Below are 16,946 nucleotides of genomic sequence, written 5' to 3'. Positions count from 1 at the left end.
TGAAAGAGAAATGGCCTCCTTTGGCACGAATGTAAAAATAACAGTTTTTCAACAATTCGATAAGTCATCCAAATTTTGTTTATTTTTTAACTAATATCGTTTATTTTGATTCTTTAACTATTTGCTTAAAAATCTTTTTCAAGCAGGTGAATTTTTAAATACTGTTATGATTTCGAAGAAACAATACCTTTGGTGAATGTTTTTAGTTTTTTCTTTTTTTATAGTTTTCAAGCCAGCGAATAAAATTATTATATAGTACATTATAGTAGTGTAAATAAAGATTGTTTTTTTTATGTGATTGTAATTTTGTTTGCGAACTAAAGTTTTTCATGTTTTACATAATTTATATACATGTACATATGTGTATGAGATACGCGCGTGCATCAAAATCTATCGAAGGAGATAGGAGCTAAAACGTGAAAAAAAAAATCTTTATCGTCTAAAATTGTACACACAAATTTAAATTTACGTAATTATAAATAAATACACTTGTGTTCACGTACGCTGAATCGTAAAGGAAAATCGTAATCCTTACCTCCGTAAATGTGTCTAAAAGTTTTTTTTAAATACATCGAAGTGGATGAATTTAAAAAGTCTTACTGTCATTTTGTGTTAAAGCTTCTTCAGGATAAATCGACGTGAAATTTACAAAGGTGTTTTAAAAACATTGTACGTTTTCGCAAAACTAATACGTGTACTTTGTATATCTAAAGCGATAAATCTAAGATGATAAAACTGAAAATTCATTAAAAAGCTTTAAACAAAAAAAAAAAAAAATGTGAACCATACTGTTGCGATCATAATTCGATATTCCATTGATTTTTTTAGCTTTTGTTTTAATAGCGTAACAATTATGACTGCACGCGCTAAAACTTGTCAAGTAAAAAATTCAACAAAGTAAGTAATGTAAAAATAATATCCAAAGCGAATGCTCATTGTAATTGCATTTTTAATTTTTTATGTGATGTATAGGTTTTAACGCATATAGTCCTTACTTCGCTGTTAAAACGCGATTAAAAAGATCGAATTACAAGCGCAATGTGTAAGCACGATGGTATTCTATACGTAAACATTTTAAACTTTTTTACTTGGTTTGTCGCATGACCAACGGATTTTCGCACGTGGTATGTACTATCTATTGTTTTACTGAAATATTTTTAGAATACACGCAGTACGAGTTGTTAATTGCGCTTTTCTGGTATGTACAGCCAAAAAACTATTACGTGGGCATAATTCAAGCAAATAAATAAAATTATTTCGTTTCTGTAAGTGTATACAAAATAGTAATTTATCCGACCGAAAATAACTCAAGTGCAAACTGCGATTGGCTTGTTTTTTAATTATTTATATTGTACTTAAATCATGTGACGCTCTAAAATTACGTACACACATGTATTATTGCATTCTCGATGAAAAAGTTTTAATAAAATTTTCAGCTGTTTGTAACTCAATTTAACCACGAGGACGAAAGGCAAAGAGTACTATTTTGGCTCTGCGCTAAAAAAAAAGGACCATTCGGTCGGCTTGTTTTACGGAGTGAAAACGGAAAACTCGATTATTTTATGATATAATTGAGGAAAAAAACTTGGTTCCAGCTGTGTAACACGTTTAGAAAAATTATGAGTATACATTATGTACATTTATATGCCTTAGTCCGCCAACATAACAGTGTCCTAATCTAAATGTTTTACATCACGTGTGGGTGGAAAAATCCTTATAAGTCCAACGAAGAGTCTATATTCGTTGGTACGTATCATGATTATAAGCATGTTCATGAGTAAGTTTACATAGTCACAAGTGCACTATCTACGTTTAACATAAGTATACCTTATAACGCGAAAAATGATAAAAACATTTTCAGAGCCACGTCAGTGATATAGACACGTATGTACCTACTTAGCATCAAAAGAAAGTTAGCAGCGACGTGTACTTATCCAAACGAGTGATAGTAAGTAGTGGGTGTACGTGCGTTGACGCAGGTATCCTATTGTAACATAGGTATAACTGTAAGTATATAAGTAAACGTGTACCGGTGAACATCTCTAAAGACACGCTGCAGATGCTAATTGGGGACTCAAGTCGATTCAGCTAATTCATTTGGCGGAGAAAGTGACTGCACAATATACTATCTTAAGTATAAATAAACGTGTTTTATCTTCCTTCGTCCTTCACGTTTGATCTTGGCATGATGGCACACACTGTGCGCCTTCACAGGCATCAGACCGAGCCAGACATCAGAGGAATAAACTAAGTAATTAGTTGAACAGCTGGGGCGCGATAGCATGTTAACACGTTGACTGCTGTTGCGAGTGGTTCAACCTAACTAATGGTGGTGAAGACTGCTTGGAGACGAGGTTGCGAGACGCTCATATTATTATGGCCAGACTCGAAATGATTACCCCAATGATGATGATGATGATGTCGAGGAGACGAGGTGCGGTATCTTCCGTTGCTGCTGTTTTACTTGTGCTGCTCGCGTTGTGCAGCGAATTAACGGGCGGCAATTATTATGGGACCAATCACCGACACATAAACGATCAATGCTTTTGCAAGGTAATACCTACTTACACGTACACGCTTTGTTGTTGTTTTCTTTTCGTTCCATATGCTTGCGTTTGTTATTTGTTTTGACAAGCGAATAACATAACCCACGAACTTTACATACGTATATATATTATGTTGTGACAGTTCGTTATTGACGCCCACCAACCAATAAGCCATTTAAATATTTACGAATCTGCTTGACGTTACGATTATTTATTGGTCTCGAAATATTTACATTTCGTTTTTTAGGACAAGCACTCGATAATGTTGTATGCTTATGCCCTTTTCTTCTGTCATTGCTTAGTTTAGTGCCTGCTGAATTTATAAATTAATAAATACTTATTCAATGAGTGTACAGCATAAACATACTCATGTCTCTGTGTGTTTTGCAGCTAAATGGTACCATCGATGACTGTAGTTGTACCGTGGACACGGTAGATTACTTCAACAACGTTAAAATCTATCCCAGACTGCAGAGTCTTCTAGTCAGAGATTATTTTAGATTCTACAAAGTCAATCTAAAGAGTGACTGTCCTTTTTGGGCAGATGACAGCAAGTGTGCAATTCGATACTGCCACATTAAGCCTTGCGAAGATGTAAGCTGAACATAATGGTTTTTAATATTTGATTTAATCATGCTTCAGTGACCATATGTTTCATAGCCCTATGTAATTATTAAATTTTTAGAAAGACATTCCAGTTGGATTGAAAGGCGAATTTTCGAGAAACAATCACGCTGACGAAAGTCCAGCCGAAAAATATAAACTTAATTTGCAAGTAACTGATTGTGATCACAAGATACGTGATCATAACATAGAATTAGGATTTTTAAATACCACTATAAGGTCAGTAATAAATACTTTTATTCGTTTTATCTCTATTAACAATCATGCAAGGTTTATTAAATGAATTCTATTTCACTCTAGTTCAGAGAACTATAAGGGATTCCAGAGATGGCAGAAACATGATGATGCACAGGATAGTTTTTGTATAAAAGAGATTGATACAGGGGAATATGTTAATTTACTGTTGAATCCAGAAAGATATACTGGCTACAAAGGTTCCAGTGCTCATCGAATTTGGCGTAGTATTTATATGGAGAACTGTTTTAGGTGAGAATCACATTTGTTTCATTATAAACTTTTTTTCCCAGCTATTTGCTCAAAAAGTAATATTAAACATTTTTGCAGACCCGAAAATTCGCCGCATAATTTTATACAAACCTCTAAAATGAATGGTATGAAACGATTTAATAAAAAGTAAAAAATTTACATTTAAAATTGAAAATTATAATTATTTATTTATTTCCAGCCATGTGTTTAGAAAAGAGAGTGTTTTATAGAGTAATTTCTGGACTTCACACTAGTATAAATATACATTTATCGGCTAAGTACTTGTTATCTAGTAATCAGTTGGAAATATCTTCTGAAGGACAATGGGGACCTAATTTAGAAGAATTCCAAAGACGTTTTTCACCGGAAACAACTGGTGGAGAAGGTCCAAATTGGTTGAAAAACCTTTATTTTATATACATGTTAGAATTAAGAGCACTAGCTAAGGCAGCTCCTTATTTGCAAAGAGAAGCATATTACACTGGGAATGCAAATGAAGATAAAGATACTCGACTAGCAGTTAATGATATTTTAAATGTTATACAGTAAGTAATCATTTATTGGATAATGTATTTGCATTATTTTGAATTTTGTACAACTCAATTTTTGATTGCAGAACATTTCCCGAACACTTCAATGAAAGCGTTATGTTTAATGGCGGTGTAGAAGCTCAAGTATTAAAAGAGGAATTTAAAAGTCACTTTAGAAATATATCTCGAATAATGGATTGTGTCGGTTGTGACAAATGTAAGCTGTGGGGAAAACTTCAAGTTCAAGGTCTTGGCACTGCTCTGAAAATTCTGTTTTCAGGAAAGTTTGAACAATACGAACCTACCCTTATAGATTTCAGTAAAAAACAATTTTTCTTAGACAGAAGTGAAATTGTGTCACTTGTCAATGCTTTTGGCAGGTAATTCAAATAAAATATTTTAACTAAGGGAAATGATCATGTTTGCCTACTAATCACTTTACATAATATTTTCTTGTTACAGGTTATCAGAAAGCATATTTGAATTGGAGGAATTTCGAAAAATGATGAGATAGTGTAAAATAAAAAGAGAAGATTTTAGTACTAATTTTGCATACGTCACGCTGATAAGCTTTACATCCACCATATTTTTACACCTCTGTGAAGTTTTTGTTTTGAACTCTGATATTTAGCGTGAAATTTTAAAGAAAAATCCTTTTATGTCTCATTCATACTCTTCCATTACTTTATACATGTCTTCTTTTAATGACGACTTCTCTGAAAAACCGACCATATCTGTGATAAATGATATTCAATCTTAATGAAACATAATTCATGCGAAAGTTACAATTGTTTTTTATTCTTTATTTGAAATATACAAAAGGAAACTTTCGGGATTTAGACAAACTTTGTTATTTTATTTTATATTTTAATTTACAAATCGTACAAAAAATATAAATTTTTGTGTATGATCACAATAAATTTTTGTAATAGTAGCAGCAGTCAAGAGTCAATTCGATGTGATTGTAAAGAAAGTAGCTTGTTACAACGTGGATGTGCGTATATCGACTATTTATTTGTACTGGAAAAAAAATGGAGAAAAAGTAGTTGTAAATGAATAAGCAATAATAATTAATATTTTTTATCGTTACAAATTCTAATATATTACGTTCAGTTGTCCATTATTAATTTTATTTACATTGACTTAATGTCTTTTAACTAAATTACGAGGAAATTGAAATTCTTTTTCCAATTAAGTACCCAATGTAAAAAAGATTTATTTGAAAATTAATACACCTATAATAAAGTATTGATAACTTTTTATTTTCATACCTTTTGTTCATTCTCTTATCATTCCATGTTTGAAACGCATAACATGCAACGTTGTTCTTGCCGTAGGTGTTGTTGTTATTATTCGTTCCTACGTCAAGGTTTTTTTTTCTCTCACGAATTCTCGTTAAAACGGATTTGAGCTCCTCGTGTACTTGCTCTCGTTGATTTCTCTCTGCATCAAAATACTTGATAATTTTATGAATTTGTCAAATTTTTGTTAGAACGACCAATGTTATGAAAACGAACCTTTTTTTGGTATTATCGGTTCCTCGGATTTATGCACTTCCGCTGTGGTTGTCGTAATCATGGACAACGGGGGTCTTTTTTTATGTGTGGATACATGCGGTAATGGTAACACTGGCAGCGGAGGTGGAGTCGGCGGTATAGATTCGTTCAATAAAATTGTACTTGCAACATCATTAGTGCTGTTTTTATCAGAATCGGAATTATCACCTGGTAATGTTAAATTTTATAAAAAAATAATTTCCTCAAGTTTTAAAAGGCAGACAGCACCGAAAGCAAACAAAAGCTTTGACAGTTCATTTGTTGTATGAGAGCATGATTTTATTTTGAAAAAAAATACGAATCACAGTAAAAGCTTTACAAGATTGATGTTAAACTTGATTTTCTTCAATATTAGCATGGATTTTTGAATGAAAAATGGAAAGCCTTAGTTATGATGGATGAAAAGGAGAATCGAACGATGTCAAGAGGCAGTTGACACAAAACACATTCACATGCAAATATTACATAATATATTTTTAGATAAGTACATTGTTTTTATTTTTTTAACTTAAAACATAACTTTGTACACTTATTTTATTTGAAAATATAAATTGCACCTAAGTTTTTTATACTCCCTTAATTTAGTATAAAAACAATATATAAATATATATATGCTTATTTGATATAAGAAATGTTTGAGATTCTTCGTAACATGTAATTGATAAATATATAAAGTGTATGCATATATAATGTACGTATATCTTTTTTGTTTGAATAAAAAATTATTAATGTTATTATTGCGAAAAATCGATTAACAAAGACTAATACGGTTAATTAGGTATTCTCGTCACTTGGTATTTTAAATTGTATAAACAATTTGTAAGATTTGAATTGAATTAATGTTAAAAGAATAAACAATCACAAGAATCTACATAAATGTGTGTAAAAATAAAAAAAAATAAAAAAAAGAAATTCTTTGCCTTATAGAAATTGCAAAATAACGACAATGGTGATAACGAGAACGATAGTGTATCGTTGATATATAATATTAATAATAAAGTATGAATCGTCATGTACGTATATGTACGTAGTAGCAGCAATAATACAAATATAGACAATGATATGACAATGACGTTGTTTCTATTAGTATAGATGGTAATTTAATATAATAATAAATTCGTTTTATCATTATACATGTATAAATATAAATGTATCCTTCATCATGAATAAGAAAAAAAAAACTTTTGGAATTTGAATCATAACAAAACGTACAATCAAAATAAGATTTACATACCGCCAGCTTTCAGCACGTATATATGTCAATACGCCACATTTCCTTTTGAAGAAAAAAAAAGCGTGATTGGACGACAAGTAACTCGCACAAATTTTCACATGTTATACAGTTTCCCCTGTCACCCTGAGCTTTATATAAACACATATATCCTCACAAACACAACGACACATGTATTATGTAAATCGGCAAGTAGCGTTGTTATAAAATGACAATCTTTTTCACGATGAAGCAGCAGCATTTAAACGACGGGGATGAGGTACGTAGCTTTGGATTACGTATATTATGTAAATAATAAAATGCGACGCACGACAATACAAAAGACAAGACAGAGATTTCCGACTCGAGGGACGTCACGCTCCTCACTGTCGCTTTGGAATGAATGCGCGAGTAGTGTTATTCTCCAAGAGCTAATATAATTTTGCCGGTATTCTTTTTTTTTTTTTTTTTTTTTTTTTTCCATATACAATGTAGTTGGTAAAAGAAAAAAAAAAAAAAAAAAAAAAAAAGAAAATTCGCATACGAGGATAAAAAATGAAAATTGAATGACGCGTTACTAAAGCCGGTGTAACACACGCGGCCTTAAAAGTATCTGAATTCACCTTTCTTGCCGAGTCGTTCCTTGCGTACCCAATCCGCGGGGGCTGGCGGTGGAATAGCGTGGGTTCGGTGATTCATTTCCGATCCAGGACTAGTATTGGCACCATCGATTTCCGAATCCTACGATCATACCAAAACCATACGAAGAATTGTATGAAAAAAAACGCACGGGTGCATACAGGTATAGGTAATATAATATCAGTTATACGCTCACCTCGTAATTGTAGCCGTGGGATTGCCTCTGATATCTACCCGCGTAGAGGGGATTGTTGAAGTTGTCGTTGTCGGGCGAGGCGGACGGGTTGTGGGTCGTGACAATAGTGTGGGGCACGTGGGCGACCTGGCCGCGCGAATTCCTTGCCTTCCACCACTTGCGAGTGTCGTCGAGGACCTCGAGGTACTCGCCCCTAACGACAGTCAGCTCCTTGTCGTTGTTAGCGGTACGTGGATAGGTCACCTGGACGATTTTTGCCCGCCGTGCCACGAGCTCGTCCATCCAGGCCTCCTGAGCCCTTTCGCCTGGCATGACCCCGCCACCTCCTCCTCCTCCTCCACCGACGCTTGCACCGCCACCCCCGACCGGCCGGCCGCTCCGTTCGATCGAATCTACGGATATGTCACTGTGAGCACGCGCTTGTTCCAATCGCTCACGCTCACGGTGGTCCCGCTCACGCTCACGTTGTTCCTCGCGGCCGTAAAGCTCCGAGCCCCGATCGTAGCCTCGATCAAAGTACTCCTGGTTCGCCCGGTCCTCGCGGCTCTCGTAATCCAGGTAGTCGCTGCTGTAGTGTGACTCCTCCGCCTCCCTGATGAACACACACACACACGTACATTGACAACATACTATTATTATTATTATTATTGTTATTTGTTGTTGTTGAAAAGAAAGAAAGGGTGTCATCATCACCTGTGACCGTAGTAAGGGTCGTTCTGGTGGTCGGGTATGTCGTCCCTCTTGCGCTTGTCGGCGTTGAGGAGGGAGGCCAGATGGTCGTTGTGATCTCTCTCGTCCGGCATCGGGCAGTCCGGCGACCAGCCGTCCATGAATACCGGGTGGTACGGGGGCTCGTGGCCCTTCCATTGTTCCCGAGGCACGAGCCACGTGTCACCCAGCGAGTGCCACAACTCGGTCTCCTTGCTCGTCACGCAATTCATCAAAAGGTTGACGGCCTCGCGGGTCAACAGGGGCGACACCACCTTACTCGGCAGGTTCTGGTCGTAGTTGGTGTCGTGCGAGGCGTCGACGATCAAGGCGAGCGGGGTAAAGAGAAAGTGCACGAGCTCCGGGGCGTTCGGGTCGTGGATGTGGGCCTTGAGTTTGGCCAACAGGTTGAACGACAGCTTGAACTTTTGGAATATGTCGACAAACTCGAGCTCCGGGGGCGGCTTGGCCCTCATGGTGAGCATACCGTCGCCGAGATTGCGCTTCTTCGACTTGCGGTTGCGCCTACGGCGCTCGAGTTCCCGGGACGCCGCGGCCGCGTGCTGCAGCCGAGCTATGAACTTCTCGATGTCGTCGAAGCAGTGGTTCAGGATCGTCACGTCCCGCTCGTACTTGTCCGACGAGGTCGACGACACCTCGTCGTTGTTCTCCTCCCGCGACGTGTCCTCGTGGTGATGGTGGTGCCCGTCATCTACGCGGCAACGAACACACGCGTATGCATTTACAACCGGTGTCAATTGGACATTTATACATGCATACGTATTTGAAAGAGAGAGAGAGAGACTAACTGTTGGCGTTGACTCCGTTGAGGGGCGGTTCGGGGGGCGGTAGCGCAGGGGGCGGTGGGATGTGGGAGCGGGAGGTACGGGGCGAGCCGCCGGTCACGAGTTTGCCGGCCTGCAGCATCTTGAGCTCCTCGACGAGGCACTCCGAGGATACACTTTGGCACTGGAAGATATGCATCTCGGCGCGCTGGTTGTTAGCGCTGCTGTCGTCGACGACCGTGAACACCAGGATGTTGTTGTACATCTCCATCGGGTCGCGGGACGTGAAGGCCGTGGGTTCTTGGATCAGCGCCGCTGGGAATCTCTCCATCACCGCCTATAATGCACAACGCAATATGCTCATCATACAGGAAAAAAACACCATATTGTTACATAATAAATATACACGCGGTAAAAAACAACATTATACGTATATAATATGTTAATAAATATCTCAATCGAGAGCGTTGCGCAATTCTCTTTTGCATCAGGTAATACTAATAACAATCATTTTTAACGAGACGGAAGATGATACCATTACGCGCGTTTATGATTTTCCTCTCTCGTACATTATTCCACATAATATATCTTACACATAGTCATTATCTGTGCGCGAAAACAGTTTACAATCGAGGTGGGGAGAAAAAAAAAAAAAAAAAAGGTAACAGACGATTCAACGAATTCTTCGGACGCGTTCTCAAAGTAGGTACTTGTACGGTTGACCGATATGCGAGAGGTAATCTACATGTGACGAGCAAGCGACCGGCCGTCTAACTCTGAATTTTCCGTCCCGTTATAATGCGCATTCATTAGAGGAGGGGAAAAAAAAAAACAAGGCCTCCGACCAAACCCTATCCAATTTGTTTGTAGAGAGAGAGAGAGAAGGGAAAAAAAAAATGATATTACTCACCCCGGTCTCATTGTCCATGATGAGGACCCAATTTCGTTCGAGCCGCATCTGCATTTTTTGGCTCCAGATGCCGTTGCTCTTTTCCAGCTGGAGCAGTCGCCTCATGCCGTCCGCCGGGTAGACAATGCCCGTGTCCTTGGTCACCGTGAAGGTCGCCAGGTGTTCTATCAGGTACGTCGACTCGGCCGAGCTGACGACGCCACCGCTGCCGCCACCACCGCCCGAACTGCTACGCCCGCTCGGGGTGCTGGACGTGCCGCCTGGGCCACTTTCTGCTCGTTTACGTTTATTGTTAATTTTTTTTTTTTTTTCTTTTTTTTTCCGTACAATTATTCCGCTTACCTTTGTTGTAGAGAGAGTTTCCATGGCTTGCCGAATTGTAATACGGCATTCTGCGACTATCGGTTCAAATCTCGTGTCTGAAAGTGTTAAATATAAATATATATTTTCATCGCTTTTTTGTTTGTTTTGTTTTTTGTTTTTTTTCGAAACAGTACTTATATGTATTTATATACATTAGCTCGCGCGTATGTCGGAGATACACGTGTTGTGTCCAATGACTCTCGAACAATGACTGATATTTAATACATATATTGCTTTGTTTAACATAACGATACGTATATACGCGTTACACACATTTATTGTTGCAGTGCTGTGGGTTTTCGTAAACGTGAAACCGTCCGCGTCGTGGATTGAAGAAATAAAAAAAAGAGCCATCGATGTATAATTATATCCGTGCACCCTTTCGGTGTAAAAAAGATAATGGAAAGCGTCCGAGCGCGTGTCCCTGATAATTTTCTTTTGTAGATTATTGGTATCGATAAGATTAGGAAAATAAAAGTAACCACACATTTTTTTTATCGTTCTAATGTACGTGCGCTAAGCGGTTTGTTTTTTTCCCACTCGATGAGGAATGTAACTTAATTTTGTCACGCTGTACAATTACCCTTTTTTTTTTTGTGCCTATAATCTTAATGCACGGCTTGTGGTATCTATGTTGTTTATCGCTTCAAACTCGTTAACTGTTTATTTGTTTCACATGAAACCGCCTCGATCTATAATGGATAAGAATTTCGTCAATCAACAAAAAAAAATAAAAAACCACCGCGTTAAAACTACAATGTGCCGCCGCGTGCACCACACTTTGAGAGTATCGTAGCACATGTGGGTTTGTCGCTAGGTGCATATATGGATTTTTTAGCAATCCCTCCGTTACTTCATCCTCGATTTGCATTTCAACTTACTCAAGAGATGCTGTTTTGAAAAGTACTGCCTCTTGCGAGATCTCGCCTTCCCAAGGTACAATATACGCATATATATATATGTATTTCATTACAATGGTAATAACAATAATTACCAATGATTGCTCGAAGAACCAATGAATGAAATTGTCAAACCGATCAACAGGCTAAGGACAATAACAATAAAAGTAACGAACACATATAGACACACTTTTTTGTTCTCTCGCACACTGTCTCGTCGCACTCGCGTGGCTAAGAAGCCGATTTTTTTTTTTTTTTTATTAATTATCAGCTCTCATATACTTGGTTATATCGGAGAAGTAAAATGCGACTGTCACGTGCTCGTTGTGTATTTGAAAAAGACAAACCTCGCGGGAACACCTCGACCCGATTTTCTTGGATTTTCACTCTTGTTCGCGCACAATCGCATCAAAGGGGGATCGGTAATATTTTTTAACCGGGCGAACGCGCGTTGTTTGCTCGACCGCCTCGAGACGAAGACTGGCTTTTCACCGACGAGCTCTTTTTTAATACTCACGAGTGCCGATACGAGAGAGATGTAAACGAGGCGCTCAGACGATCACTCTGATATTGGTTTCCATACGTACATAGTTACATCGCATGGACATCAGGCTCGTTTTTTTTTTTTCATTTCCTAAGACTTTCTACTCGCTTTTCGTCATTACCATAAGAATTCCCGTATAAGTTCAATGACATATATGTATCCACGAGCATGGGTTATTGAAAAAGTAGCGTACAGGTACCTGTATCTTTCTGTATACTGTACACAGGAGACATAACGCATATAAATATACGTAATGTGACTGCGAGCCAAAGGAATATAGTCGAGAGAGAGAGAGAGAATTGAATGCATCAGGTGCATGAGTAACGTTATATGAGTAACGGCAGCAAAAAAATCATGGCAATGGGAGAAACAAGATAGAGCTCGGTGTGCCCCGTATACGGGAAGAAAAGGGTAGGCATACAATTTAACTTGGCGTTCTTTTTTTCGCGCATTCCTCGCACCTTCTCGACACCGTCATCTCGCTCCGTTGTTATAGATTTTTCGAAGCGGCTCCTCTCGTTTTTCGCCCTCTCGCAAACACACGTGTACTCGTGATAAATCAAATACCCCTTATCTCTCGCAATCTGGTGTGCTCTCTCTCGAGTGGTAAAATAATCACGTTGTATACGAGTCATCGCTGTTGCGTAAAATACTGCTACCGATGTTGAATGCAAACATTTTTTTTTTAATAACAGAGCGTGCGTCATCGTCGTTAAACGGCACGACTCTCTGTAGAAATTTTGAGTGCACCGTGCATAATTATATACTCTCTACATTTAAACCAGTGAAAATGCTCACTATTTTGGTAGTGAATGTCTGTTTCACTTGAAGCTAAGTGAAAATGTTCACTATTTAGATATAAGTTTTTTTTTTACACTTTCAATTAAGTGAGAATTCCACTTCTCTAAAGTGAGACGTTCTTCAAATCACTGATCGCTAAGAAATAGTCAAATAATTCACTATTTCGTGAAGTGAAAATTTATTTCCCTTTAGTGTACAAAGTGAAGTTGTCCTTCCACCTGTATCTATCCTATACATGGACCGAGAATCCTCCAGTGTTCGCGCTGATGGTATAGTGATGGTCGTCAGATCAATATTCCGCCATATAAAGTTTTGTCGATCACAGTTAGTAAACACGATTTTATTAATATTAGCTTGTATATATAGTAAAGGGTAAAATTATCAGAGTGTATCTATTCATAATTTGCAAATATTGCCAGCAGTTAGTCAATGCATAAGGCAAATATTACGTTATATGTCGTGTACCATGTGTCTATGATATACGTTGAAGTAAACGTGCCTCTCTCTGCAGTATAATATTTATTGTCATTTCACTATGTGTTTCATGTAGGATGCATTTCAGTTGATAATAAAAGTGCAGTGCTTGACAATTTCACTGCTTTATGTGGTGAAAATTTCACTGCTTTCAAGAGTTAAAATCATTTGACTATTTTATGAAGCGAATATTCACTATTTGCATGTGACCTGATCCTAACTGACGAGGGTAGTGAAAATTACACTATTAACCAGTGAAATTTCACTGGTTTTAATTTAGAGAGTACTTACGTATGTGTCGCGCAACTACACATACATATATTATATTTATAGATCTGCAGCTGGGCAATATTGCTATAATGGTGTGGGGGTGTATCTACGATTTGATCAAAATCAATCCGTATATAGTATGATGTATGTAATACAGCCTTCTATAGTTCCCCGCAAATTAGATAACATATGTATAATCTGTCGCAATATCGTGTGCGTATTTTTTTTCACTTCTATTTCACTGCACAATTACATGATAGACGACGATATTGCGTCCAACTGTATTGTACGATAAGCGACGCGGAGACCTGACGTTATTTATATATTTTTTTTTTTGCTGCCACTGTGATTCAATCTCAAGGACGCGTGTAAGCGCGCCTCTGCAACGTATTGAGGCCCATTGCCGATTTTTCGAAGAGAAGCTTGCAAGACCGGCAGGAATGATTTTTTCGTATTCTGTATACTTAAAACTCTTCCTGCGGCACATCGGCCAAGAGAAGAAGGAAAAAAAGGAAAAAAATAAGTAGGCCTCGCATTATAGAGAGAAGCAGGGGAATCTATATAATACGTATAGACTAGGCTCCGCCGGAGGCCGGAGGAATGATCGTTAACACGTATGTACGTATAATATATGTACGAGTATATCTCTGCACACATACCGACACTTTTATGAAAGGAGGGGGGGGGGCCCCAAGGAGGTGCGGACACGCCTTAAAGGCCCCGAGAGAGCAGCTTGTATATATTACAGAGCACGTATATGTATCCACACACACGTAGGTATATAGTACGTATTCACTTGGAAGCGAGTTGCACTGTGGCAAAAGCTTCGCGCGCGAAGAAAACGAGTCCCTGTTCTCTGGGCCGTGCGGAATGCAACGTGACGTAATTACGTTGAGGGGCCTCTTGACTCTCTCGTCGTCTATATACCTATACACCTACCCGTACACACATTCGACTAACTGACATATTTATAATATTATTATTCCATCGGCTCTCATATATATTATATATGCACGCGAGCGAAGACAGCACTCCTCCCGCGACAAATATAGAGAGAGGAACGATCGCTTCCGATTTTCTTTTTCTCCATTACCTACATATATAAGGTGGTGCAGCATGAAAAAAAAAGTGTACGCATACCTAAACATACGCGAGTAAAAAATAAATAAGAGGTTGACAAAATAATGTATACATGTATTGTTATCGGTATATACATGGGGGTACAAAAATATAATATGTATGCATATATATGTGTGCGATGTGATAGAATAAGTAGGTATGCGTTGACGATTGTGTATACGCGAGCGTCCCTGCATAGGTTTGGCATTCCTCCGGTGTCATTACGACGAGCCCCGAAGTGAAAGTTTTTTAATGGCAAAACAGCTAGGTTTCTCTCTTCGCTACTGTCTCTCTCTCTCTCTGCAAATAAGGCTCTTTCTCTCTCTTATGCCGGTGTTAACTATTTTGCCAGAAGATGTCGAGAGAGCGCGGATGCTTGCTGGGGAAAAAAAAAAAAAAACATCGGCATACTCGATGTATCTGTCGGACTTGTCGCAAGCGTGTATAATTACTGTACCGATTTCTTCTGAACGAGTTGAAAGAGGGACGGGTGCGCATGGCGAGCGATTAGAGAAATTTTCTCCCTTCTTTGACTTCTTCCGAGATCACACGCGGATCGCGCATATGATGCATGCTATTTTAGCTTTAAATTTCGGAGTCATTGATTACGAGCGCAATGTCGTTTAGTCGATTAAAAGCCGATTTATCGATTGTCGTTGAATGTATAGCACGTGCCACGTGAGAGCATCGGGAGATGAGAGATAGAGCCAATACAGATGGGCCTCTCCGAGAGAGATGGGGATGAGGTATTTGATCGGTAACGGAAGGACTCTTCGGCTGTAACAGTTATACATCGAGCGGTGGTCTCTGGCAATTGGAATTTCACTCGCACGCTTACAACGAGAGCCGATCTCTCTTCTTCCCTTCCCTTCGCGCCGCGCATATATGTGTACCCACACACACAAACACGTACCTACGTACAAAACGTCATGTAAATGTATATTGTACGCTCCAAACATATTATCTACTTCGCGAGCGTACACGCGTATGTGTAACTCACGCGTGATTTATCCGACTACAGATGTATACAGCGGGTAAGGTACAGCCCGGGTATAGCCGCCCTTACCCCCTCGTGAAAGCTGGGATCGGTAGATCAGATGCCGCGGAAAAAAAGGAGATCGGTGCCGATCGGTACTCGAATCGCTGTCTGTTTCACTCCTCCCTCTTGCATTCCGATCGTGTTTTTTTTTTTTTTTTTTTTTCCATCCGTACGGATCGAGGGATCGGTATTTTACGTATTATTACACCCCCTTGTGCATTTCGGAGCATAACGCGCACACCTTATTATACCATTGGACAGGTCGCAGTACGTAGGCGTATCGGCCAAGTGTGGTGTACGCGTAGATAGGTATATGGTAAGCTAATATGGGTATTACCTGGTGTTGTGCGTCAAGCAAAAGAAAGAGAGAGAACGAGGGAACGGCGGTTTCGACATTCCTCGATTCCTCGCGGAAAGAGATAGGTAGAGCGACGAGAGAGGCAGAGTTGGTCGGCCAGCTATATAGCCAGCCGCGAGAGATGGAATTCCAGAGAGAGAGAGAGAGAGACAGGCAGGCCGATTCTGCTATAATAATGCTATCCGCAAAATTCTCCTCCGGTCTCCTCGCAATCCGTTCGGCTGTACAAATGTATATCGTATGTGCAGGTGGTCGCAATAAGTACACCAAATGTACTCACCGTAAATAATCCTGGGCAGTTGTTTGGAGTACCCTGCACTCGTCTAACTGCATTTACAAGTGAGCCCAGCAAATCGTCGAGCTCGTTAGCTTCTGCCGAGTACAGCGCACGGGGTAATCGTCGCACCGCTCATGCCTCTCGAGCATGAGTAGATCTGTACGATATATTGTGTTATATACTTATTAAACGACGCACCTGGACACGGGCCACAAAACAAACTCTTGAACGCCCGTGTCCTGGAAATGGTAAAAAATAAATAAAAAAGATAGAGACTGATATCGTCGCACACAAGACGAATGACGAGACACACACTATGGGTATCGCTTTAGCTGTCACACCAGCAAACGGCGGAGTATGTTCCGATGCGGCGTGATTCAGATTCGAGGAACGATTCGACTACTTAAGCGACAGCAACAGCAGGAGCAAAAGCGGCAGCGGCAACAGCAGTTTGCCTGGCGTGAAATATAAAATTCCCTCTCCTCTCTTGAACCGAACGGCACAAGCGACGACGCATCGGTATGCCGAGCACCAGTCCACGTAGGTGCACACGCATACCTACCTGTTGCTTGAGTCGTTCGTTCGCTGCTGGCTCTCGTTGTTGCCCACCGC

The 16,946-nt window shown here is 39.3% G+C and overlaps 2 protein-coding genes across 3 annotated transcripts; one reads left to right on the top strand and one right to left on the bottom strand.

Moving 5' to 3' along the window:
• The first annotated feature begins 1,731 nt into the window (after window positions 1-1,731).
• On the top strand, window positions 1,732-5,470 carry Ero1L (endoplasmic reticulum oxidoreductin-1-like protein). The gene is made up of 9 exons (XM_014349366.2): window positions 1,732-1,777; window positions 1,862-2,553; window positions 2,937-3,140; window positions 3,232-3,389; window positions 3,471-3,656; window positions 3,735-3,781; window positions 3,856-4,201; window positions 4,273-4,566; window positions 4,649-5,470. The coding sequence occupies exons 2-9, from the start codon at window positions 2,377-2,379 to the stop codon at window positions 4,698-4,700; spliced, it is 1,464 nt and encodes a 487-aa protein (XP_014204852.2). The 5' UTR covers window positions 1,732-1,777; window positions 1,862-2,376; the 3' UTR covers window positions 4,701-5,470.
• On the bottom strand, window positions 5,013-16,902 carry LOC106636442 (epidermal growth factor receptor kinase substrate 8). 2 transcript variants are annotated; one of them, XM_089589175.1, is made up of 11 exons: window positions 16,338-16,902; window positions 10,533-10,609; window positions 10,191-10,462; window positions 9,305-9,617; window positions 8,481-9,207; window positions 8,252-8,379; window positions 7,788-8,179; window positions 7,576-7,693; window positions 5,704-5,910; window positions 5,458-5,629; window positions 5,013-5,206 (listed from the first exon to the last, which is right to left on the bottom strand). In XM_089589175.1, the coding sequence occupies exons 2-11, from the start codon at window positions 10,579-10,581 to the stop codon at window positions 5,194-5,196; spliced, it is 2,391 nt and encodes a 796-aa protein (XP_089445301.1). In that variant the 5' UTR covers window positions 10,582-10,609; window positions 16,338-16,902; the 3' UTR covers window positions 5,013-5,193. The 2 variants fall into 2 exon arrangements, with proteins under 2 accessions (XP_089445301.1, XP_089445300.1); XM_089589174.1 differs by having other exon boundaries at window positions 7,788-8,379.
• Window positions 16,903-16,946: the final 44 nt, after the last annotated feature.

This window comes from Copidosoma floridanum, unplaced genomic scaffold (genome assembly GCF_036245765.1).
Source record: "Copidosoma floridanum isolate Cflo_tuat_1 unplaced genomic scaffold, Cflo_Japanese_pri ptg000007l, whole genome shotgun sequence".
Classification (NCBI taxonomy): domain Eukaryota; kingdom Metazoa; phylum Arthropoda; class Insecta; order Hymenoptera; family Encyrtidae; genus Copidosoma; species Copidosoma floridanum.
Note: the sequence above shows the minus strand (reverse complement) of the source record. Positions and strands in the feature narration are given on the sequence as shown.